Source organism: Haemorhous mexicanus, chromosome 14, assembly GCF_027477595.1.
Source record: "Haemorhous mexicanus isolate bHaeMex1 chromosome 14, bHaeMex1.pri, whole genome shotgun sequence".
Taxonomy (NCBI): domain Eukaryota; kingdom Metazoa; phylum Chordata; class Aves; order Passeriformes; family Fringillidae; genus Haemorhous; species Haemorhous mexicanus.
In genome coordinates this window covers 13,871,229-13,894,830 of record NC_082354.1, presented here as the reverse complement: position 1 = coordinate 13,894,830, position 23,602 = coordinate 13,871,229, and the positions used below count along the sequence as shown (strand labels likewise).

General features: G+C 45.0%; 1 protein-coding gene across 1 annotated transcript in view; it reads left to right on the top strand.

The window, feature by feature from the left end:
* The window catches only part of GPC3 (glypican 3), a 141,318-nt gene that overhangs the window by 7,636 nt on the left and 110,080 nt on the right, over nt 1-23,602 (top strand). Inside the window, exon 2 of the mRNA XM_059859511.1 lies at nt 1,327-1,488. Within this exon, the coding sequence (XP_059715494.1) occupies nt 1,327-1,488 (162 nt within the window). The remainder of the gene's footprint in view (nt 1-1,326; nt 1,489-23,602) is intronic.

The window sequence follows — 23,602 nt, the reverse complement described above, 5'->3', positions numbered from 1 at the left end:
CTCTATAACAAGCAGGAAGGCAGAGTGAGAGGTGTGAGGAGCCTTCACTCTGTCAGGGCTGTTGGTCACTGGCCTGGGCACTGCTTCCCAGTCCAGGTTCCTGGCGGAGCTGAACCTAGCAGGGAACTGCTTTTGCTTTGGGCTTGATGCAGTTTGGGTGGCCATGAAATGTGGGAGCTGGCTGGGTTCTTTGGGTTCTTTGACCCTGAATAGCCATTTTTAATGGGGCTGGTTTTTGCTGTTTGAGTTTCTAAGAGCAGCATCAGATTAGATGTGTTTTGCATGAGGAGAGCTGTTCGCTTTGATGCGAGCTTGTTTCTCTGCTTGTGTGTTTGGAGCCTCAGTTTGCTCTTAAAAGTTGATGGAAGATGGGGCCTTTTATTGCCGCTACTTCCAGCTCTTCTGTTTCATCTTCTCTTGTCTGAGCCTAGAAAGATTTCTATTTTCTTCCCCAGATTTTATTTATTTTTAGCTAACAACAATTCTCTTGAAGCTGTCTACTTTCTCCATGAATGAATGCTTTGGGAATGTCAGAAAAACAAGTTTAGTATCACTGAGCAGTGCTGGAGATGCCAGAGCAAGTGGTGTCCCTCTGGCCTTTGTCCCCTGGCAATTGTCCCATCCTGCTGAATGAGTGAAGGTTCTGCAGGAGAGGCTCTTGCCTTTGTGCAGTGCTCAGAGCATCCCCCAGGATGTGTCCCTCTGCAGTGGGACAGTCATGAGTGAAGCAATGGGCCTTGTGCTTTGCCTGTTGCAAAGGAAGGATAGAATAGGGACATTGGTTGTACAATTAAAGAATCAGCTAAAAAGCCAAGTAAATCATTATAGTTGTGTCCTTCTGCTATTAGTGTTGTTGCTGGGGATACAACAGGGTAGAAATTGCAGGCAAATAGCACTGTTACTTCCAAATGACTTCAAATCTTTATGCAAATCAAGCATATCCCCCTTGATGTGCTCCATCCATTGCTCTATTCACTGTAATTCCACAGCCTCAACTCTCTCTGTTTTCCACCTCCCACTCCACCTTTCCTGCCCTCACTGACTCCTCACTGCTGTGGGCAGACAGGGAGCAGCAGGGTGAGGCTGGGATCACTCTGCCTGGCACGGGCACATTGGGGTGTGTGGGAGCTGGAGCAGGCACAGCTCTCAGATTGCTCAGCAATCTGGGCTCTGCCTTATCCACCCTTCCCTTTGGCCCAGCTGCTTGCTCAGGACAAATTCCAGAAATGCCATCAATTTGCCCAGATAGTAATTGCAGCCACAGTGATGCTTGGAGTTGGTTTCCTCTCCTAATATGAATTGTTTCCTTCTGCTGTGCCTGTCCAGGGACTGATCTGCAGGTCTGTGTCCCCAAGGGCTCCACGTGCTGCTCGAGGAAGATGGAGGAGAAGTACCAGGCAGCTGCCCGCCTGAACATGGAGCAGCTGCTGCAGTCTGCCAGCATGGAGCTGAAATTCCTGGTCATCCAGAACGCTGCTGTCTTCCAAGGTGAGCTGTGGTATTTTTGGGGTCCCCAGGACGATGGAGGAATTGATGAATCTGACTCCATGTTCTTAGAAGGCTAATTTATTATTATATGTTATATTAAAGAATGCTATAATAAAACTATACTAAAGAATAGAGAAAGGATCCATCAGAAGGCTTAACAAGATACTAATAAAAAACTCCTAACTCCTCAGAGTCTGACACAGCTGATGGTGATTGGTCATTAAGTAAACACAATTCACAGGAAACCAATCAAACATGCACCTGTTGGTAAACAATCTCCAGACCACATTCCAAAGCAGCAAAACACAGGAGGAGCAAATCAGATAATTGTTGTTTTCATTTTTCTCTGAGGCTTCTCAGCTTCCCAGGAGAAGAAATCCTGGTGAAGGGATTTGTCAGAAAATATGACAGTGACAGTGAGTGCTGGGAGTGCTCCAGACTCCTGCAGGAGGAGGCAGCATTTCTGCTCCTCTTCCTTAGCACTGGGCAATTGGAAGTGCAAGTGGCTGGAAGCTTTGTTTGCTTGTTTTCATGTGTTTGTAGGTATTAGATGTGCTTGTTTATGATTAGGAATGGAATATACCCGATTTGCTGTATGGTTGCTCTGCAGAGCTTGTCCTAAATATTCCTGCAGCTGTAAGGATGAATGGAAATTTAAAGGCTAAACTTCTTGAGGTACAAATTAAAAAAAAAAAAAAAGAAACCAACCAATAAATCCCATCTTTTCAAGAATCAAAATCTCTGTGGAAGTATTGTCTAGTCTGACTCTGTCAGTCCCAAAATATGGGCTGCAGTGAGGTGGTCTGGTTGTCACCTGGGTGTAATGCTTGGTGAGATCTGCCTCAGCTGTGTGTGTTGTTATTGTTGTCCTCTGCACAACAAAGTTGGTTTTTCTGTGGGAAAGGTGGCAGAGGCTGCTGGTTCCCAAATGTGGTCCCTGGTGCCCCGTGGGGTATTTGAGTGTTTGGTGGCCCTGTGCTCTGCTGTCTGGGGCAGCTCTCTTTCTAATGACAATATGATGGTTCTGTTTGTTTGCTTGGGTTTTTTTGCAAAATGGATCTTTAGATATATTTTTTTACTGTTGATACACCAGTTTGTGCCACTTAAATCCGCAATAATTTTTTTAGGGCCTTATGGTTAATGTGCAGTGAAATGATTGCTTATTTGTTGAGTGCTGTCCTATTGAGGTTCCATCATTCTGTATTAATGATGTTTTTGCCTGTGTTTAAAAAAGAAGTCATGGGCAGCCAAGCGTTTTTTCCTTCATGATGATATTTTTGCAGAATAATTGATTTATTTTTGTTTATGCCTCACTAGTAGCAAGACCCAAGACTTGCTGAAGCCTGTGAGATCAGGGCAGAGCTCCGTTCTGGGCCACAACTGACTGATGAAGTTTAATATGTTGTTTTTCTCAATGTAAGATCAAATGAATTGCTGAGGAGATAACAGCACATTTTTTTCCCCAGTAATTCTTCATGCAGTCACCATTAAGATCCAATTCTAATAACCAGAATGGAGTAAAACTAATGAAAGATTGGTTTCCTAGGCATTGGAAATGTGGACCAGCTTCAGAAATGGTGAATAACCTGGGTGGAATACAAACTGTGTGCCTCCCTCCTTCCCATTTGACAGAAACTGCAGTGTTAGTTTTTATTGTGTGTGGGAATGGCCCCCTGTGGAACTGCAGGTTGTGCACAGCAGTTGGGTGCTCTGGCTCTGGACTTCCTGCTGCTTCTGGAGAGAGCTGAATCCTTTGCTTAGATTTTATTATCCCCCCCATTTTTTTAAAACTGTGTTTTCCACCCTGGCCCAGGGACCTGTGCAGGGGTTTTGAAGCTGAAGTTATTCTGAGAAGCCCTGGTATGTGCAATTGCCATTCTTGGTGGTGGGGAAGAAAAGCATTTAATTGAACAGTTTCTGACCACTTCTGCTTATTAAAAAAGCTCTAAAGAGGAGGAATTCCTAGCTGGAACCATTGAGGAACTCACTTTAATTATCTTGTATAAAGTGTTTTGGGCTTGGAAGGACGATTCATTAGACTTTGAACACCATTTACTTTTGTTATCTTTAAAATTAGTCTGGAAGTTTGCAGAAGAACGCTTTTAAAAATAGGTTGAGCTTTTGATTGCTGCTTGCTTAAGAATGTTTTGATGGCTGCAATGCCAGAGGCTGTTCCAGCTGTAGGAATTGTGCAGGATGCCCCTGGCAGGGCTGTGCAGGGCGCTGTTGGGGGGATGCTGGAGTGGGCAGGGAAGAGGAGCCCTAGTGTCCCCTGAGCATCTCCTGCTGGTTCTGGGGACAGATTCCCTGTGGCTCTGGGAGTGGGAGTGCAGGGATGGGACAGCTGGAAGCAGTGCCAACCCTGAGATGTGCTCTGGCAGGGAAGAGAGCTCCCAGTGTGGCTTTGGGTCAGACCCCCAGTCTGGGGACCCAGTGCAGAGGATGGATAATTGCATCTCTCTCCAGAGAGGGGAAATGTGTTGGTATGGAAACACAGCTCAACCACTCACATTAAAAACACAAATGTGAAATCCTTCAGAGTTAATTTTAATATTTTTACCCTGGCATCTAAAGGGACTGCTAGTCTGACAAGCAGAATCTCACCCAGATGTTATTATTTTGCACCAAATTTAATTTCTTCCTGCTGAAGCTAGAGCAGCATCTCTGCTGATAAAGATCAAGGGAAATTGTCTGGCATTTACAGGAAATCTCATCCAGGCCTATCTGTTACAATGTTCACTTAGCAAAGTTTATTAGATTATTAGTTTTAGACCCTTGGGCTTTTTCGTTATTGCAGTTTAGAAGGAAAAATCCCAACCAAAAAAATCCTCCCTTCACTAAATTTAAATGGTACAATTAGCTCCTGGTCTTATCTCAGAGGCATTTTTTAAAATTATGAAGATGATTTAAGTAGTGATTTAATCTTTTGGAAACTTGCTGTGTTTGACAGTGTTAAAATGGATTGTGGCTGCCTTGACTGCAGTTAATATTACTCCAGAATTTTTGTGGGCAGTTTTTTTGCTTTCCCTTGGTGTATCCATGCTGGTACCTCCTGGTTGGAGTTCTCCACTCTGAAGCTGGGATAAACCTCATCACCTCAGAACTGCTCATGTCTTTTCTCATGTGCCATTTAGTATTGCTAAATGTTCTCATCCAAACTAAGCAGTAGTTTGTGCAACTCAGCTCTTGGAGAAAACAGTGAGAACCTTGCCTCTGGTTTGCTTTCCCCCCTCTTTTTCTTCTTATGTCAGATCTTTGCTTTTTTCAATGGGGGAATTTCTGGCCCTGCCACCATCTAGTCCTTTTCCTTCTGAAACAATGACAACAACAACAAAAAAATCCCTCAATGAATTCTGTTGATTTCCTAAATATTAAATCTGAATGGCTCAACTTTGTGAAAGGTAAACTTGAGCAGGAAAATACCAATGTGCTTCTTCTTTATCTCCCCTTGCCCTCACTAAAGAACTCTGTTCCATGTGGTTGGCTTGTGTGCATGTTTATCAGCCTGATTCCTCCTGCTTCCCAAGCTTGGGAATTTCCTTTTGAATGGTCACTTAATTTCTTACTCTGCATATTGGCCACATTGCTCTGTGGATAACAGAAACTTAGAGCTTTAGCATCTGCTCACTTGCAGCTTTTGTAGTACATTCCTACCAGTTTTCTGTTCAAGGGAAAAGGTACTTGCAAAGGGGAAAGGTGGTGTCACAATTTAGCAGAGAAGGACCTCTGAGAGAAGGGGAGCATCTGCACCCATTCTTTGTGTCAGATCTCCTGGTAATCTCCCCTTCCATCGAGTGAGAAGAGCAGGAACAGGAGAGCTGGCTGTGAGGGGCTGCTTCTGCACAGTGAGCTCCTGGGGAGAGCTGCTTTCAGTATTTTAAGTGATTGCTCAAATAAGTGAGCAGCAGGATCTGGTGCTGCCTCTCTGCAGCCCCTTCTGTTGGTGCCAGTCCCATCCTGGAGGGACTTTCCCACGTGGTGCCAACACGGAGCTGCTGGAGTGTCAGTGGCTCTGTGATCCCCCAGCGGTGGTGTAAATCATGAGACACAACATGGGGCTGTTCCTGACCCTGAACTGAGCTGCCCCAGTGCTTGTGTGGGTGCAGAATTTGCTTCCATCCACTTCCCAAACAGCTCCTGTGGGGCTGCACTGCTGCTGGAGCTCTGGGAATGCAGTGGATGGTGGGAAGGTTGGAGAGCAGTAACCCAAATTGAAAAACTGCCTGGGGTGCTGCAGTTGAGACCCCCTTGGTGAAGACCTGGAGGGGTAGATGGAGACTTGGTCTGTTCCCTCAAAGGCAGTGGCATCTTCCCTTCTGCAGATGGCAGCTGGAAAATAACAAAAGCTGCACTGGGGGAAACTTGCAGGGGCTACAGAGATTTGAGGGGCTTTTGGGATGTGTGCTTCACAGTGGTTTCTAGGAAGACCATAATAAATCAACACCAACAAACCTGCCTGTACATGTTTATTTTCCTGTTCATGGGAGAATCCTGCTCCTTTTCTACCCTGGAGAGGGCCCTTGGTGGTTCTGGCAGAGCAGCTGCTGTGGGGAGGATGTCAATTCATCTCTCCTTGTGTGCTGTGGTAGGATAAAGGCAGAGCTGTAACTCTTAGTCCTACCAGGCAGCTCTGAAGGCTGTAAATCCTCCATTAGGCATAAATGCAGCCATTTTGGTTATTTATAGTTATTTACACTGTCCATTCATATCTGTCAGGAATGAAGGCAGTTCTGACATTGCAAGCTTCTATCAGGTTATCTTTAATCAGTTTAGAGGCACCTAAGCCACAAATATATCAAATAGCCAATCCTAATGTTGGAGTCCTCTAAAGTATGACTGAATTATTTATTTTGTTATGATGAAAATGTCTGGGCTTTATTGGGTTTTCTTTGAAGAACTTGATTCTGCTTGAAGTCTGGAAGATAAAAGATTAGCGATTGTCTCTCCAAGTTTCTTATTCCAAATCCTTCAAGGCTTTTCATTTTTCAAGAGCCTCTGTTACTGTGTTAGAGTTGAGGTAAGGGAGCTGAGATTTCTTTTTATTCTATTAAAGAGGTTTAAGTATATAAAGAATTTTATCTTCACTAATTATGCCTTGCACAGGTAAATCCAAGATACACGTGGCAATTAGGAGAGAAGAGATTGGGCTGTGTGGTGGGAGCTTTTGCACATTAAGCACCATTGATACCAGCACTGCCCAGCAGAGCTCGTATTTTATCATTTGGAATAGTTTAATACTCCAGGGTCATTAAGCCAATTAAATTTTGATAATTCAGGAAGGTCTTTTCAGGTCTTGGGTGGACTTCAGCACTGCACTGTTGCCCTTGGTGTGTTGGGGAGGGAGGAGGTGATATGGGGCAGGTGGGAGAAGTCTCTGCCTTGGAAAGTCAATACCTATTTGTGAATGTGGGGGTGAGAGGTGCTGGGGCTGGGGAGATCTTGGGGCTGAACCAGCCCTGCAGAGGGGAGATGTGACCAGCAGGTTACAGCTGTGCTGTGAGGATGGGCTTGGCTGTCTAACCAGTGTGCAGGGCTGCTCAGCTTTTCTAAACAGGAGGAAAGTGATTGAGATTAACTGAATAAATGTATAAAGTGATGCTTAGCAGGACTTGAAAGTGTCCTGAGTGGGGTGGTCAGTTTAGTAGCTTCAGGTGAAAAGTGCATGTGAAAATGTCAACTCCTGCTTGTGGGCTTTTAAAATACTAAGCTGACATTTTACAGGGGACTCAAAAGAATGAATCCAATTCTTGGAAGAGAATATTAAAACTCTTATTAGACTTTACAAGTAAATAAGGTCAAGAAACAGATCTCTGTATCATCACCTCTCTTCCTAATTTGTCCTTTGCTAACTGGAGCCTTGCTGGACCCTTCTGTGATGCAGCTACCTCCACTGTGGCCCTTCTCTGCAAAAGCTTTTTAATTTGTTGTTGCTTTAATATTATCTTTTTTTAATAACTTGAATTTAAAATAGGAGTTGCCTCACTGGGTCAATTCAGGCTGGTGTTCTGCCTTTGGTGGGGCTTCCTGCCAGATGCTTTGGATGCACAAAGTTTGCAGTGGGGAAAAAAAACCAAACTATGGTGATACATGTACCAGGTTGAAAAGGATGCTCTAAACCAATGATTACGGGTAGGTGGAAATAATGTCTGCATAATGAGAGATCTCTGGTTGTCAGAATTGGTCTAGGGAGGTAATGTTTCCTTTCAAATAACCAGAACTTATTGTTCATAAATCACAGTTAATCTGTTTATTACACCAGCACACGAAGCTGGAAGTCTGGAGTGTGCCATAATGCTTAGCTTTAGGAGCAGAGCTGTAATAGTAGCAGCAATTTCAAATGATTTGAAATTGGGGGATCAGCAAAATGCAGGAGTTTGTGGAGGCTCTGGGCATTAAAAATGACTGCTGAGGATTGATGAGTTTCTTTAACAAATTGTAAAATCCATCATGCAGGAGTTAGGGCATGAAACTGCCCTCCTGAGCCACATAAACCACGGCTTTGGAAGAACTGCATGACAGTGCATGCTACCGGGAAGGGATATTTTGAAAGATGTTTGGTTTTGCTTTTGTTTCTTCCTCTCATTGCCTGAAGTTTCCCTGCCAGCACAGCACTGGCATGCAGCTCCCTGGGCTCTGGGGCTGCTGGATGGGTCCTCCCTTCAGAGGAACCTCTCAGTGCCTCTCTCAGTGCTGAGCCTGAGGTGTGGGGCTCCCCTCCTGCCTCAGCCAGTATCACAGTGCTCCCATTTCCCACGACTTCCCAAAATCCTGGTGCATCTCGGACAGCCTTGCTCCTAGTTGGAGAGCTTGGCATGTGTCTGGGGTGTCTCCTTGCAGGAGGGACCTTGTTGGCTTTGCTGCTGTTTCCCTGCATGCCCTCACCCGTGGCCTCCCTTGCTCCCACCTGCATTTCCATGCATCTCTTTGCTGACTGCTGCAGGGAGGTTCTGTGCTTTGCCCTTTGCAGAGAGTTGGCAGCCACCCTCTGGCATGTCCACAGAGCAGTAAATTGTGTGGTAGGAGACATCCCTGGCCCCAGCCCTTGCTTTTGGGGCCTTCATGGCTTGAGGGGCGCAGCAGTGGGGAGCTGTGTGTGGTTGAGACCCCTCCCTGTGTTGTGCCTCTGTTTCTGCCCTGCAATTAAACACTGCTGACGTCCTTCCCCTCTTGGGTGAAATGAGGCTTGGAGGTTAATAAGGGGCTTTTTGTAACTGCCTGTGTGCTGCTTCAGCAGTTTTTAAGCGTGGCACTTGGTGTCTGGGCTGAGGGCCCCCAGTTCAGTGTGTGGAGGAGCTCCTGGATGCTTGTGCCTTCTGCTGCTGGGGGCTGTCCCCTGCCAGCTCTGCTGCTGCTTTTCTGTTCTGGAAGGAGATGTGGAAGGGGATGGTGCTTACCCCCTTCTGGGGGTGAGGGAGGAATTGGTGTGTGCACCTGGGGCTGCTCTCTGGCATTAATGCTGCAGCTCCATCGGGAATGCAGAGGTGTCTGGGTCTGCAGGGGGATCACAGCCTTGCTGGGTACCTGTGGCATCTCCTGCAGCTTCTGCACGTCCATGTGGTGGTGCTGGCCCGTCCCATCTCTGAACCAAGGCTCTGCCTGCACTCCCTGTCTGGGCTGTGAGACAGCAGGAGCGAGGGCTCCCTGTTCCTCCACGTCTCCTGCTTCCACAAGTGGGCTGTTTGCTGTAATTACCTTCTGAGCTCCAAGTTATCATCTTTTGATAGTTCAAGTACTAACGTTCTTTAAATGCCTCCCAACGCTATAAAGCAGTCAAAAGACATCTCTTTAGCTTGCAGTAAGGTGATATAAATGTCATGTTACCCTTGAATGTGGTATTTATAGAACTGCTTGGTGCTGTTGAATATTTGTGTTTTATCCTTTGTAGTTCCAGTACAGAAATGGGCACAGCAGCATCTTCCATCACTTGTCCTGAAAGGATATATAGAGGCATTCTCATCCTGCAGAGTGCTTAAAATGCAAACAGGAGCTAGTTTGCATTTGCTGGGGAGGAAAGGGGGAAGGAAGCCAGCACCCAGCAATAAAGACAGGGGCTGTCTCTGTAACGAAAACATTTTGCTAGATTGTCATCTGCTTCACTTTTAAAGCAGCAATAAGATATAGTGATAAAATAGCCAATGGTGCATTTCATCTGAGGGAAATGAACTCTTGCAGAGCCAATTAAACTGTCAATACACTGTGGTTTCACGTTCCCCTGAGCAGACTGGGTCACCTCAGGTGTGTTACTCACTCTGACTTCACCACTGATGTGAAATCAATTTTAGCAATTTATAATCTTTCATTCTACTGTGAAAGTATATTAATCTGTGAAAAACACCACTCAGACAGTGAGGACAGATGACAGCTTTCCTCAGGAGTGTGTGTGGCTGGCAGTGCCTCTTGGATTATCTGGTGCATGCAAAAGTGTAACTTTTGGACACTCTGGAGGCACTGACAATCCAGTTTTCAAGCATGGAGCTTTATACTTAAAATGTTCAAAAAATCATAGCAGTGCCTTGGTCAAACTTTCCACTACTCATGTGAAATTGAGTAGTTTGAAATTGGCTTTATTCCCTCAGCCCAGAAGAGGCTGAGCTCTCCACATTGCTTTTGGTATCAAAGAAGTGCTTGTGGCAGATTTATTACTGCTCACTAGAAAGGAAAGCAGATATGTCTGGCATGGATGGTGGAGAGATGCTGAGGGATGTTGGATCTGTGTTTGTTTCTGTGGCAGCAGTATGTTGGAGTTTAGGTTTTTCTCCTGCAGCTGTGAAGGGGATGCAGGCTGGACTGTGGAAAGCAGAATACCTGGAAAAGTCCTTTCCATCCAGGTACACTGGGATGCAGTACCTGCTGCTGTGTCTGCTTGCAGCCCTCAGAGTGCAGCTGTCAGAGAATCCTGGAATCACTTGGGTTGGAGAAGACCTTTAAGCTCATTGAATCCAAGCCCACCACTAACCCTTGTCCCCAAGTGCCACATCCACATGGCTTTTGAACACTTCCAGAGAGAGTGATAGATGGAATCTGTGATTGCTGGGCTGTGCACAGTGGCTGGGCTTATTTAGGTGGTTTTGATGGGTGCTGGATTGTGTCCTGGGTCACACTGGCTGCCCAGAGAAGCACATCTGGGTTTGTGTGTGGCAGCCAGGGATGCACAGGAGATGAGTGAAAATTCTGATGTGTGAAAGTAAAGCCATTTCCATGAAGTATTGCTTTCAGGAATTAATGCATCTTCTATGACAAATTAAATGTGGGAAGCACTGCATGTTTAATCTGCTACGATAAAAAAAAAAACCCAAAACTTAATTGGAAAGAAAGCATCTGAATGTGTGCTTGGGAGAACAAAAGAACCACAAACCAGTTGGTTAGCAAGTGAAGATTAAAAAAACCAACCCTCTGAGACAAGGCAAAACAAAGTGCAGTGCAGATCAATTGCAAATGAATTCTTTTGCTGATTAGCTCTTCCCAAATTTGTCATTTTCAAGTAAAAAAATCTATGACTGAGTGCCATAAAGAAGCAATTTTAAAAGCAGTAGAGAACAGTAAGGCTGTGCCTCTAGGATTACAGCTCACAGCTTTGGCATTCACTCCTTTTGAAGGAAATTGGAGAGTTACAGATTGCAGTAATGCAGTGTATTTGTATTGGTCAAATTCCTATTATGATCACAGTGAAAAATGATGTTCCTTTTTCTAGGGAAAGGAAATTAAATAGGCCAAGTAATCCATGTAAGGAGATTGGTTTACATTAAAAGGAGGAAAGAATGTAAAGCCTAATCAGATCAATGCATACTCTCTAATCTATCTCATTAAAAAAATAAAATCAGATTGCTACTGAATTTCTGAGGAATTATATTGAAATGACACACATGCTTTTACTGCCTTTTAATTATGAAATTATTTCAATCTGCTTGAGTCTGCCATGTAAGTGGGCTATCAACTGTTCTTAAATATTGGCTCATAAATTCAAAATAGTTCTTTAAATGGAAGCAAATAGCATCCCTGGTCCTTCAGTGAGATTGCCAGCCCAGATCATGACAGGGTCAGAGCTCCCATTTGTACTGTGGAAATCTGTGCTGGCTGATTTAGGTGCACAACTTCCCTCTGGATGAGGCTTTTAAGGTTGTTTTTTATGCTGTCAGGGGAATGCTTGGTCTGCAGTGTCCAGCTGCACAGCCATGATCCACCTCCTTAGGAGACCTGTGGGAATGGTGGGGTACTCACTGAGAGCTGGGTGGTGGCCTGGGAAGGATTGTCACCTGTGATTGTGTCAGGCATTGTCCCCCCTCAGTGGGGCTGGGGTGAGCAGCTGGGGGGGCTCTGCAGCTAAGCCTCCTCTTGTGCAGATAAGACATAAAAAGAAAAATGAAACAAAGTGTTGTCTAAAGAGAAAAATGACAAGAAGAGTGCTGAATCTCTTGCACAGCATTTCTGCTTCCAGCAAACACTTCAGTCACAGGGAGCTGGCCTCTGTTCATATGTCAGTAAGACACATTGAAAACTTGGACTTTGCTTTGGCTGAGGAAACACAGAAGCCTCGTGGATAGTGGGAAGTTGTGCTCAGCTTCTGATGGAGCAGGGGGATGGCTGGTGTCCTTTCTGTCTTTGCAAAGAGCTGTGTGTGGTGGCAGGATGGTGTTGGACTGTTGCAATGTGACACAAAATGAATGACACACGCTGAGGTGTCCGAGGCAAAAAGGGCATGCTCATTTCCTGACCTCGATGTTTACAGAATTCCAGAAGTGACCAAGGATTGGAGGCTGAAAGTGCCACCTCTCCAACCACACTGGTCAAACCACCAGTCCATCCATCCTCCCCTTCTCCAGAAAGGAATGCAAAACAATCATTGCTTACATGAAAAGTGTGTGAGAAACTCCATTACAAAAATGCAAACATCAGAGGGCTTAGAAGAGCAGGGTGACATTGGACCAGCAATGCCAAAGGCCTGCCAGGGCACACAGGAGCAGCACGTGTGAGGTGACCCGTGGCTGTCCCAGCTCCAGCAGGGAGCTGCTTTGGGGGGACATCAGGGAGGGAGATGGGGACTGTTTTCTGTGGTCTGGCAGGAGCGTGGTGTGGCTGCCTGGTGAGCTGTGTGCTGGACTTCACCTCTGCAGGAATGAGGGGGATGCCTGGCCTCTGGGCTGCTGCTGAGCAGCTGGGCCATGGCCTGAAGGCTGGCAGGCTCTGCAGGAACAGCCCAACACCTCCTGGCTGGCTGTGGGCTCACATCTGCCCAGCTGTGCTGGGTTCCTCTGGGGGTGGCACCCAGGATGGGGCTGAGGTGCTCCTGGCACAGAGGGGAAGCCACCCACTGCAGGGACCAGGGGTGACACTCCTGCTGCAGCTCCTGAGAGGCTGCAGTGCTGCAGTGAAGGGAGTGCCTGCTTTCAGAGGGGTAGCATTGAAAAGGGGGAAGGATCTGCCTTGAAAAGCACTGATGGAGCTATCATTGTCCTTGGGAATGAGCTTTGTGATTTCTGAAGACTAAAGGTATGTTTTCATACTGAGCAGCTCTTGTGTGTTTGTTGAGAGATGGCACTTGTGTGTTGGAATTTGCAGCTGGAGGTGATAAACTACTTTTTCCCCTTTCTTGCTTTGTTCATAGATTGTTTGTTTAGATAATGGCCTGGAAATTATATTGGTAACCTTGTACATCACATCTTGCTACCAGTGAGGAGTAAACAGTGCATTTGACATTTGAAGAAATGGTTCATTTTCTAAGGGATGTGATTCAGAATCTGCTTCTTGAACTAATGGACAATATAACACTATTTTTTTACTAGGTTGCATAGATTTTTACCTTGAAGGTGCTCTATAAAGTGCACTGCATTACCAGTGTTAAATAAAAGCAAATGCTTCACATCAAATGAGAAGGCAGTGTTTGAACTGGAGAGAGGTTGAAACCCATTTCTTTGTTTAGCTTGTGATGCTTCACTGTGACATAAACATGAAAAATAATTAGACTCACTAGTAAGTAAATATTTGGTCCTGAAATGCCTCTTGAAGATACAGAGCTGGAAGAAAGTAACCTCTCCAGATGCATGTTGATCCTCCTGGATTTGTCTCACACCAACAGCTAGATCTCAAAATTGTGTCCAGAACATTGCATCAGGACACCATTGAGGGGGAAAAGTTTATAAAGATTATGAACAAACCAGGCAATCTCTGCAATCTCAATTTGTTTTCTTGTGCATTAGAATACAGCCTTTAATTATAGCTTCATGGACAAGCTTCTTCCCTTGACTAAAGGCACTGGATCAATGTCCCTTAATGAGTAGTTTTCTTTCTCCTTGTTGATGTCTATTTTTGAATATTTTTAAATGACACCTTTCAAAATTTTCAGTTGCATGTGAGTACTTTATTTTTGTGCTGCTTCATATGCTCACCACTGAGCAGAAGCACATTTCTTTCACAGGTAGAAAAACTAGAATTCAGAAGGACCCTAATGAAGATCTTTTAAGTTTGTGTTCACTGCAGTGTAAAAATAGATATTCAAGTTCTAGGTCTTGGGTAAAGAGCTGGAGGGGCAGTGTCCAGCTTTCATGACTTCCACTTGGTTTTCAAGTTAATAAAAAGAAGCATTAATGCACCAGGCCCTGGGCTCTCATTTAAAAAGTGTGAGCTTTCAAGGTTGTAATTATAAAAAAAAAATTCAACTCTTATTCTGTCTCCCACTCTTATGACAAAAATTATTTGCATCTGGGTGTATTCCTGAAGATAGAGCAAAAATGCACCAAACTTGACCGCACCCCCAAATTGTGACCAAAAAGTTCATGTTTATACAGACTTGAACAAAATCCTGTCAAAAGCTGAGTTCTGTTTCAAAGCCTGGGAAATGCTTTAGCTAATTAAAGAAAAGGTCAGCAGGATTTCTTACTGTAGGCAAAAAAGGAAAGATAAATCTTTCTTCTCTGCCTTGTTCTTAGAAGCAGTTGAACTGTTTTGGCTGAAATTAAAACTTGCCTGAGGCAGACAAAAGGCACATGAAGTTGCAGTCCAGATGGTTAGAGTTTGGCAAAATGATAGGTAACTAGGAATAGGGCCTAAAGATCAGGAGCATCAGGCAACTGTAATAAGCAGGGCTACCAGCTCTTCCTGTACTCAGTTATGATATTTAATCTAAATGTCTCTTGCAGAAAGCTCTTCTGCTGTTCTGAAGTGTGATCATTCAGAGATTGGAAGGGACTCCAAGCTGTAGTTCAAGTGAGTTTGCTTGTGGAATGTGAGAGGGATTTTTATCCTCTGGATATGTGTCATTTCCTCTCAGCTGGATCTGTGTGAGCTGTACCTGCTGTGGCCATGTAGATCTCAGGTGCCTGTGATGTTGTTTTATGCATCCTGTAATCAGTCTGTGTAATAGATGAACAAAACAAACCTTGATCATAAGCAAATATTTCATAAGTTTGAGTTTAGTACTTATTTGCTGATGCATTTGTAAAGAAAAGTTTTGTTCCAATCTTGTAAATGGCTCTGCCTCTTTTTTGATTTGTGTTTGTGATGCTGCAGGAGTCAGTGTAAGCAAATCAAGGCATGTGTGGGTATTTTTCCATTCAATGCCATTTTCTAAACCCTTTGGGGACTAACCCAGCAAGGGAACTTCGTTTATGGGCTGAGAAATGATCACTTGTTCAAGGACTTGACTCTAAACACTATGAATGTGCCAGAAAATGTTTAGAATTCCTTAGTGTGCTCAGAGGAGAGGAGAAATGGAGGAAGAAAAGAAAGAAAAGATGTGATTTTTATCTGTAACAGGAGCTGCAGAGAAGATGCTGCAGTAGCCCAAGTGGAGCCTCCTGTCACCCTTTTGTGGAGAAAGCCTGCTCAGTTCTGTCAGTAACATTGATGCTTGTGGTTCTTGGAACAATAAAAAGTGTAAGGACCCCCAGCAGGCTGGAGCAAAGCTTCATTTGGAGCAGGTGGCCCAGGGGAGTGTTTGAATCACTATCCCATGAGGGATATGAAAATCATGTCGGTGTGGTGCTTGGGGACGTGGTTTAATGGTGACTTGTCATTGCTGGCTCAGCAGTTGGACTTGATCTTAGGAGGGCTTTTCCAGCCCAAATGGTTCTGGGCTCTTTGATTTTTAAGCAATACTAAAATGTTGAGTTGCTCTGGGTAAGAGGCAATCTGCCCTGTTTAAACACATTTTGATGCTTCTGGCCATCAGCTACAGCAAATGATGAAACTGGGTGGTGACTGAGCCCTTGGATCTTCGGGGCTGTAAAACTCCTGTGAAGTGGGGTTGGTGTCTTGCACCTTCAATGCCCACTGTGTCCCAGCCTTCCTGCAGAGGCTCTCCTGGGGAAGCAGAGATGTATCTCCTTTTGTGCTTCTGTGGAGGTCTGAGAGTGCACATAACTCACTGTGATGTGTTTGCAGGCTTCAGGGAGGGTGTTTGTGCTCATGCTGGAGCTGAGGTCGCAGTAAAACAGCAGAGCTGAGCTCAGGGGTGGCAGGGACAGAAGTCAGCACTGTTTTTTCTGAAGATGACCCCCTGCCTTGTCCTGGGTGGGCACTGAGGGGAGGCTTCAGGGATCCCTCTGAGACAAGCAGAGTCAACACAGTTCTTCCCTTCATCCTCTCTACAGACAGCTGTAATTTTGGGTTGCCACCTCTGCATGCAGAAGTGTCAAAGCAGGAATTCAGGGCTGATTGAGCACTGAGGATCAAGCCTTGCCACACTGCTCTCCTCTGGGCTTTGCATGCCCCTTCTTCTGAGCAGCATGCAGCTTTTCAGCCTCTCTCAAGGCAGAGGCATTTGGTTTGGTGCTCTTCTATTTAATTTGTGTTTGCTTTTCTAACCAGCCAGTGGCTCCCTGGCCCCCTCCCACTGCCTTCCTCTCCCGGAGTGAGGTGGCTGAGGAGGTCATGCAGTATTAATAGGGAAGCAGATCTCTGATTTTGTTTCTGCTTATGGACTCTGACATTTCTGACGTTTCCTGAAGTGTAAAACGTTTCTGAGAAAACAAGAACTTGGCTTTTACTGAAAAATTAATTATGTTGGCACTTTGCCAGTTGTGGTGGGCTTCTGTCAGAAGACATAAAGGAGGCAAGAGTGAGGTGTGGAAGGACAGCAGGAACATCAGGGAGAGGAAATCTGCATTAAGGTAAAAAGATCTGATTAAGCATGGATTATCAGGGAGCAATGGAAACCCTTCAGAAGGCATTGCCTTCTGTGCACTTACAGTGTAGAACTAACACACATCCAAGTTTATTTGCTTCATAAATTTGTTTTTTCTCTAATTACAGTTAACAGACTATGACTTTCTCTGCTCTTCTGTGATATTCTGCGTCTCTGTTCCTCTCCATGCAGAGATACACCATGTACAGCTCCTTGTGTGCTGCCCTGGGGAGCGTGTGGGAGTAAAATGGGGAAAACCAGCTGGGTTTGGTGCATGTGTGCACTTCTGAAGAGTTGGAGACCCAGTAAAAAGCACAAGAGGAGGCAAAATACCAAAGGGCTGTGCTGTTAATCCTTTGTGACCTTTTCAGTGTTGGCTTTCCTTTTGTCCTTTGAAAGGAAGGGATCATCAGGGAGCTTTGCAGTAGGACTAAGGAAAGCATAATTCAAGTTCTTGCTGAAATCTGGGATTAGGGACAGCTTGTCCACATGAATTGCCATGAGGTAGCAGTGGCTTAGAAATACACACACAAGTGTTTCTTCCCAGCCCCTATATGGGACAGTGGTGGTGGTGTCTGGTCTTGCTTCTCTCTGGGGTTTGCAGTCCAGGTGTAAACAGGTGACAGAGCTGAGTATGGACAGAAGGGGGGATGCAAAGAAACAGGTGGGTGTGTATTGATGAGCATGCAAAGAACTGTGGTCTCAGCAGAAAAACCAAAAAAAAGCTGGGAAGGAAGAACCTGAAGGTGTAGAAATCAGTAGCTTTGCCCATGGTTCTGGTAGCCCTTCAGGTGTAGTGGAGCATGGGAGAAAAATTTGTCAGACAGTTCAAATTTCCATTTTATTTCTTCAAGTGGTCTTCAAGAAGAAAAGGAGATAAAATATGGGCTGATAACATGAACAGAAAAAAGGAATTTTTTCTGTTAGTTATTGTACTCAGAGCTTGCTTGGCCATTAGTATTCTATTAATTTTCCCCCTGCTACTAATGATATGAGGAACACTGGATACACTTAAAAGGATGCATGTCATCAAAATGGTATCTGACAACAGTTTCTTCACTGCTTATGATGCTTTTGATTGTTAATGTAGCTAAAATGTAAATGATCAGAATATAAAAACTCCCTTTTGTCTTTCTAATGTTTTCATCTGCCTATTAAACAAATTACATGGGAAAGTGAGTAGTCTGTTACTTAGTACAGTGGTGTCACTCAGATACTTTGAAATGCTTTATGATATAGAATGAAGTGTCCTTGGTTTGTGTATTTTCCTAGTAGTAGTGAATGACATTCTAGGCTAAAGTCATACTTGCTCCTTCAAAATGCAGTTGCCTTGTCCTTACTAGATAATTCTAATTTTTATGCATTGTGGTACTGTCTTAGAGTTTTATGTCAGGATTTTAATAAGAACAAGTGGTGGATGTGTAGAGCTGAGTTGGGCTCTTTCTGCAGACAGCAGTTTAGAAATAAAGAGCAGAACACTTCACTGGAGACTGGGGTCTCCAAAAAGGGGAGCTTTGGCACCACCAGGAGCAGCTGTGAGGCTGGTGCTTGGTCAGGGCTGAGGACTGGGCTGTTCTGGAAGGGAAGACCCTGCACAGAGCTGGAGCTGCAGCTGGGAGCTGTTTGTTTCCATGAGCAGTGTGGTAAACCTTGGTCATCCGTGTCCTGCAGCTGGCATGTCACTGCATCAGGGCATTTCATGGGCATTTGTGGCTGCCCTGGGGCACTGCCAGGCTGGCACTGAGGTGGCTGCAGGTCACCCAGGACCAGTGGTGAGGAGGCAGTCCTGAGGTCTCCTTGTACAGAAAAGTGCCAGATGCCTCAAACTTGAAACTACTGACTTGATAGTCAGCTCCCTGTCTCCCACAAGGCTTGGTTTGCCCTTCTTGATCAAGCAGTAATGTTGCACTCAGTTCCCTGAAGCATGCATGTTTTCTTTAAGGAAAGAGCAATACCATCTGCTGTTGCATTGTGATCAGTCTTGTGAAGCTGTAGCTGGGGGGTGGAAGGTCACTTCTTTTGCTTTCATTTGGTTCCTTCTTTCAGCAAAACTGCAGAGGTGTCCCTGGGTGCATGGGGCAGCTTTTTGCATTCCCTTTCCATTTCAGTGAGGGTTACATCCAAAGGGAGCAGAGCATTTGCCATCCACCCTCTGCAGACTTCAACATTTCACACTTCCAAGCTGGAGTTTTCCTCTGAGAGCTGTGCTGGCCTGGATAAAATATAACTGCAAGGATTATCTTCCCTCTGAGGTTTAGGGTGCATGGAGCCTGTGGGATCCTGCTTTGTGTTGACAAAAGGTGCAGATGGTTGGAGGAGAGGTTGGCCTTCAGCTCTAGGGATGGGCTGGATGCTCTTTGCAGGGAGGGAAACCTTGGGGTGGCCTCTGCTTATTTGCTTAGTAGGTCCCAGCTCCTGGGGGCTCATCTGAAAGCTGAACAAGCATCTCTCCTTGACCAGCCACTGATGAACATGCACTGCTGATGGCCATGCTGGAAAAAAGCAATTCTTCATAGTATTCTACACTGCAAGTATTTTTTTTAAAGTACTTTCTTGCTTTCCTGTAAAATGAGGTGAGCAATTGTTCTGTATTGACAGCTGGCTTGTAAATCAGCCACTCACTTGCCAGATGAGAATGTGGAAATGCCTTATAAGCACTTTCATGTTTTGTGATCGTTTTAATTCCAGAATATTTAGAACCTCTTTGCCTTGGTGCACAGTAAAATAAAACATGGTCTCTGACAGGTGCCAAGACAAGCATGGGAGGAATCTCTCCTCTGAGGGTCTGAGAAAGGGATTTGCAGAGGAACTGCTGCAGCCCCCAGGGAAGGAACAGCATTGGCTTTTGGATGTTAATTTCATTGTTTAAGGTCAGATTATGTTGATCTAAAATCGTGCAACTCATTCCATCAACAAGCAAGACTATTTACATAGCAGAGGGAATTTAAGTGCTGCTTCTCCTGCATCTCTCCCTGGTTTTGTATTTAGGCTGCACCTGAAAAAATAAACTGGTGTCCATGTTAGGAGTGAGTTTATTATGCTTACCTTGTTGGAGAGGTGTTGAGCCGGGTATTTCCCTTATGGCAACTTACTTTTTATTGGTGTTTTTATGGCCCTTGCTGTGGTTGCCATTCATCTTATTTGACTTCAGAGTTGGTCTTCCAGTTGCTCTGTTTCTTTTGCAGTGAAATGAAGCAGCTTCTCCACATAGAGAATTATTTTCTTTTGACCTCCCTCCCCTGCTTGCCAGAGTCCTACCCAGAGTTAATTTTGATGTCTTTGTAAATATTTTCAGTGCATAATGCAGCAACTGTGGCACTGTGTAGAGAATCCAGGGGAAAAAAAAAATCAATTTGAGAGCTAGACAGGAAAATGCCTGCTAGCTAAAAACATTGGTTTCAGAAAATACCCCAAATGTCACAGCTTCCATTTTCCATCAGCCCAAGCTGTTGCCCTTCAGCTACCATGACCCAAGGAGGTCTGTGGATGGGTACCTGACTCAGGAACAGTTTTCCACAGGATATCCAGCGGAGGGTTTCCATGGGAATAGCTGAGCCTTGTGCATATTTATTGTTTTCCCTTCTTGCTTTATTGCAGGGTACCCTCTGGAAGTGGTGGGAAGGGGACAATACCTCCACAGGCAGTGCCATGGCAGTGGTGCCCTCTGATTGCTCTTGACTTTGGGGGTCAAAAACAGGTGCCAGGACACTGGTGTGACTTTTAAAGGAGTCTGTGGCTTTATAGAAGACCAGCAGCATGTCAGAGGTCTGCAAGTGGCAAAAATCTGGCTGTCAAAGAGGGGACCTGAAGAGGGATGGGACAGGACCACGGTCATTTGTTGTGGTGCTGCAGCCAGGGGTCTGTTGGCATGCACAGGGTCAGCAGCTGCCCTGATGCATGAAAATGGACATATTCACTCTGAAGCATAATAAGCAATTTGAAATTTGGGTTTTTTTTTCTCTTCTCTAGAGTCTTTAATCATGCTTTCTTCCCTCTTTGCCTCCATGCAGAGCTCAGCCCTGCTGCTGCAAGGGGCTCACTTCTCCCTTCTCCATTACATTGCTCTGAAACTTGCCCTGTGGCTTGCACACCTCTGACTCTACACAACACAAACATTTCTCTCTCTGCTGCAACTGTTCTGTCTCGTCCTGACAAGGCTGGATCTTTTCTACAACTTGGTGCAATATTAAATGAAGAATCTTAGGAGTTCTAAAGTTTGTTTCGAGCTCTGTGCTGTGCTAGGAGTAGGGTCCATGACCAGATCTTCCACAGTCCTCAGATAAACTTGCATTGGGAGATGGATGGAGATAACCTGAGGGGATCTGATCCTTTAATAAAGTGATGATTACAGTGCAGTGGACTTTTTCATTAGTAGAAATCTTTTTCATCTTCCTTTTTTTTTTGTGTGTGTTCTAGTTAGAACAGTCTTCTTTTCTTGTCTGCTTCTGTCTTTCCCTTTCTTTCCCCAAACAGGAGAATGGAAAAAAATACCCCACAAAATTTTGAAGCAGTAGTTCAGATTGGTTTCTTGTATCAAGGCATTCCCATCCCTTTGGATGGGCATTTCCTTGCATTTCAAGACTACCAAAGGAAAGCATCACCCTTGAGCAGGAGAGGTGTGGCTGGAGGACTGGCTCCAGGAATTGGCTTTGCCATGACAAACTGGTCACCTGCCCAAGCCTGCATTGCTGGAGCTGTGTGGGATCAGAGAATCACTGCTCTGCTCTGTGGAGGGTGATGATGTTTTCTTGCCTGTTTGGATTTCCAGATAGATAAGATATTAAATGGAGCTAAACCAGCATTCTGCTCCTGAGAGCCAGGACTGGGATTTTTGTCTCAGTTGAGGCTGTTTTCTCTGGGATTGTCTTTCTGCTGGAGCCCTGCTAAGTGTTTAATAGGTGCACCAGCTTCTGGGATTACAAGCACTTTACTGGAACCCCTGTTTTGTGTATTGATATTCCCTGTGGGAAAGCAAAGCTCAAGTGTTAAGAGACTGGGTTCTGTTTCACCCACCTCTTATTATTGCCACAAATCATATTATTTTAATGGAACAGGGATCTATGTATTAGAGAATCTGTTGTGTTGGCAAAAAAATTAAAGATGCATAGGAATTGTGATCATGTTGCAATAATTGCTTCAGTGGTAGCATTAATGCTTTTTCACTTCACTTGTTCCTTGTTGATTGAACAACCCTTTTCTGTAGGCTATAAATCTCAATGGCTTTACTAATAAAGAGCTAAATAGTCTAATAATGTTTCTAAATGTAGCATGGCTTCACTGATTTAGGTGAGTGCAATCTTTTGTCCAAACCCCAGTCCAGCCTGGGGGGTGTGACTGTGTGGTAGCTTCACAGTGACTTACAGCAATGTCTTTGTTACTGAACTCCCGTGGGAGACGGGTTCAGAGTTTAAAAAGTGATGTAGTTACCAGTAACAGAGCTTTTAGTCATTTGAAATGGGAGAGAAGAACCCCAGTGAATTGCATCTGGTGGTGGTGCCCTTCTTGCCATGTGTCCAGTGCAAATAATGAAACGCTGCAATATATTCATGGCAGGTGTTTGAAACCTGGGGTTTTATATTCTGTCTGAAGTTCTGTTTTGAACCACTACCAGAGCAGTTTCACCACTCATTGCTCTGTTTGGGTGGATGGTGCTGCAGGCAGAGGCACCTGGTTTGGATGGTGGAAGCTTGGGTAGGGTGGGTTTAGGGCTGGAGAGCCCTGGGCACAAAGGGAGGGAACTGAGATTTTGTCAGTCTTGTGCCCTTCTTCATAGTAGAAAATAGAAGCTTCTTCTGAGCAGGTATGCTATCTGCCTGAGCCATTGCTGGAGAGGTGCTTTTGTTCTGGAAATGTTGCTTATTCAAATTGGTGAGAAGAAGCATTTAAAGGGTTCTTAACTGCAGTTTAAGATTTTATGAATGGCTTTTCTTGCAGCTGTAGCTGAAGTAAAGCCCCAGAGTGTTAGATGGTGCTTTTTAGCTGTCACTTGAAGGGATCAGCAAGTGTTTAGTCATTTGGAATGGCCAAGTTTGTCAGATTGCTAAGGGATAGCTTCCTGGGGAGTCAGAGAAATGAGACACTTGAACACACAGCTCTGGGTGCCATTTGTTTTCAACTCCAGTTGGCATCATCGCCCAGGAGCACTAAATACAGCGATATTTTTGGATTTCTTTAGGGGGTGGTGTTTGTGTAGAGCTTAAATGTTTACCAGTCCAGCCACATACTAGAAATGCCTCAGGAGTTCAGCCTCTCAGGAAATGAGCAGGAGCTCACAGTGCTGCTGCTGGAGCTTGGCATTAGCAGGGTGACGCTGCTCCACAGCGCTCTTCTGCAGATTCAGCAAGACCTTTCTTTGATGAAGTCACTTTTGCTGCCTGTGACTTCAGGCTGCCATAAATTATTGTTGCTGAATCAAGAGTGCAGTGACCCTAAATAAAGCCTCTTGTAGAAAACACCCTGGGCTAAAAGACCAGGCAAAAAAAGTCCCTTATGTAGCAGCTGCTGCCTCTTCTGAAGCTTCATTCTGCAGCCCTTCTTGCACATCTCCTGGGCTGGGGGCTGTGGTCTGTGCAAATCCCTCCCTTCAAGAATCAGTGCTGCACCTGCTGTGGAGCAGAAATCCTGGGCAGGTATGCAAAAACCTGTCTTATGCGGGGACTTGGGTAAATGGAATTATTTTCATACATTTTTCCATGTGCGATGAAGAGTCAGTTGTGAAGCTGGTACGGGGTGATTTGGGACCTGCTGGAAGATGGGTTAGAAGTGACAGATGCAGAAGAACACTGTCATTCTATCTGATGATGGAATGGTGCTCTCAGATGGCATGGTGTGCTCTCCTTATGGCAGACAGTGCTGCAGTGAGTTAATGCTGCTCCATCCTCCTGGAGTAGGGCCCCAGCTGCATTTTCCTGAACTCTGCTTAATCTGCTGGGCTCCCAGTTTGCTAATGGACTGTAAAGCTCAGCCCCTGAAATTCTTCTCAAGCCTGGATGTGAC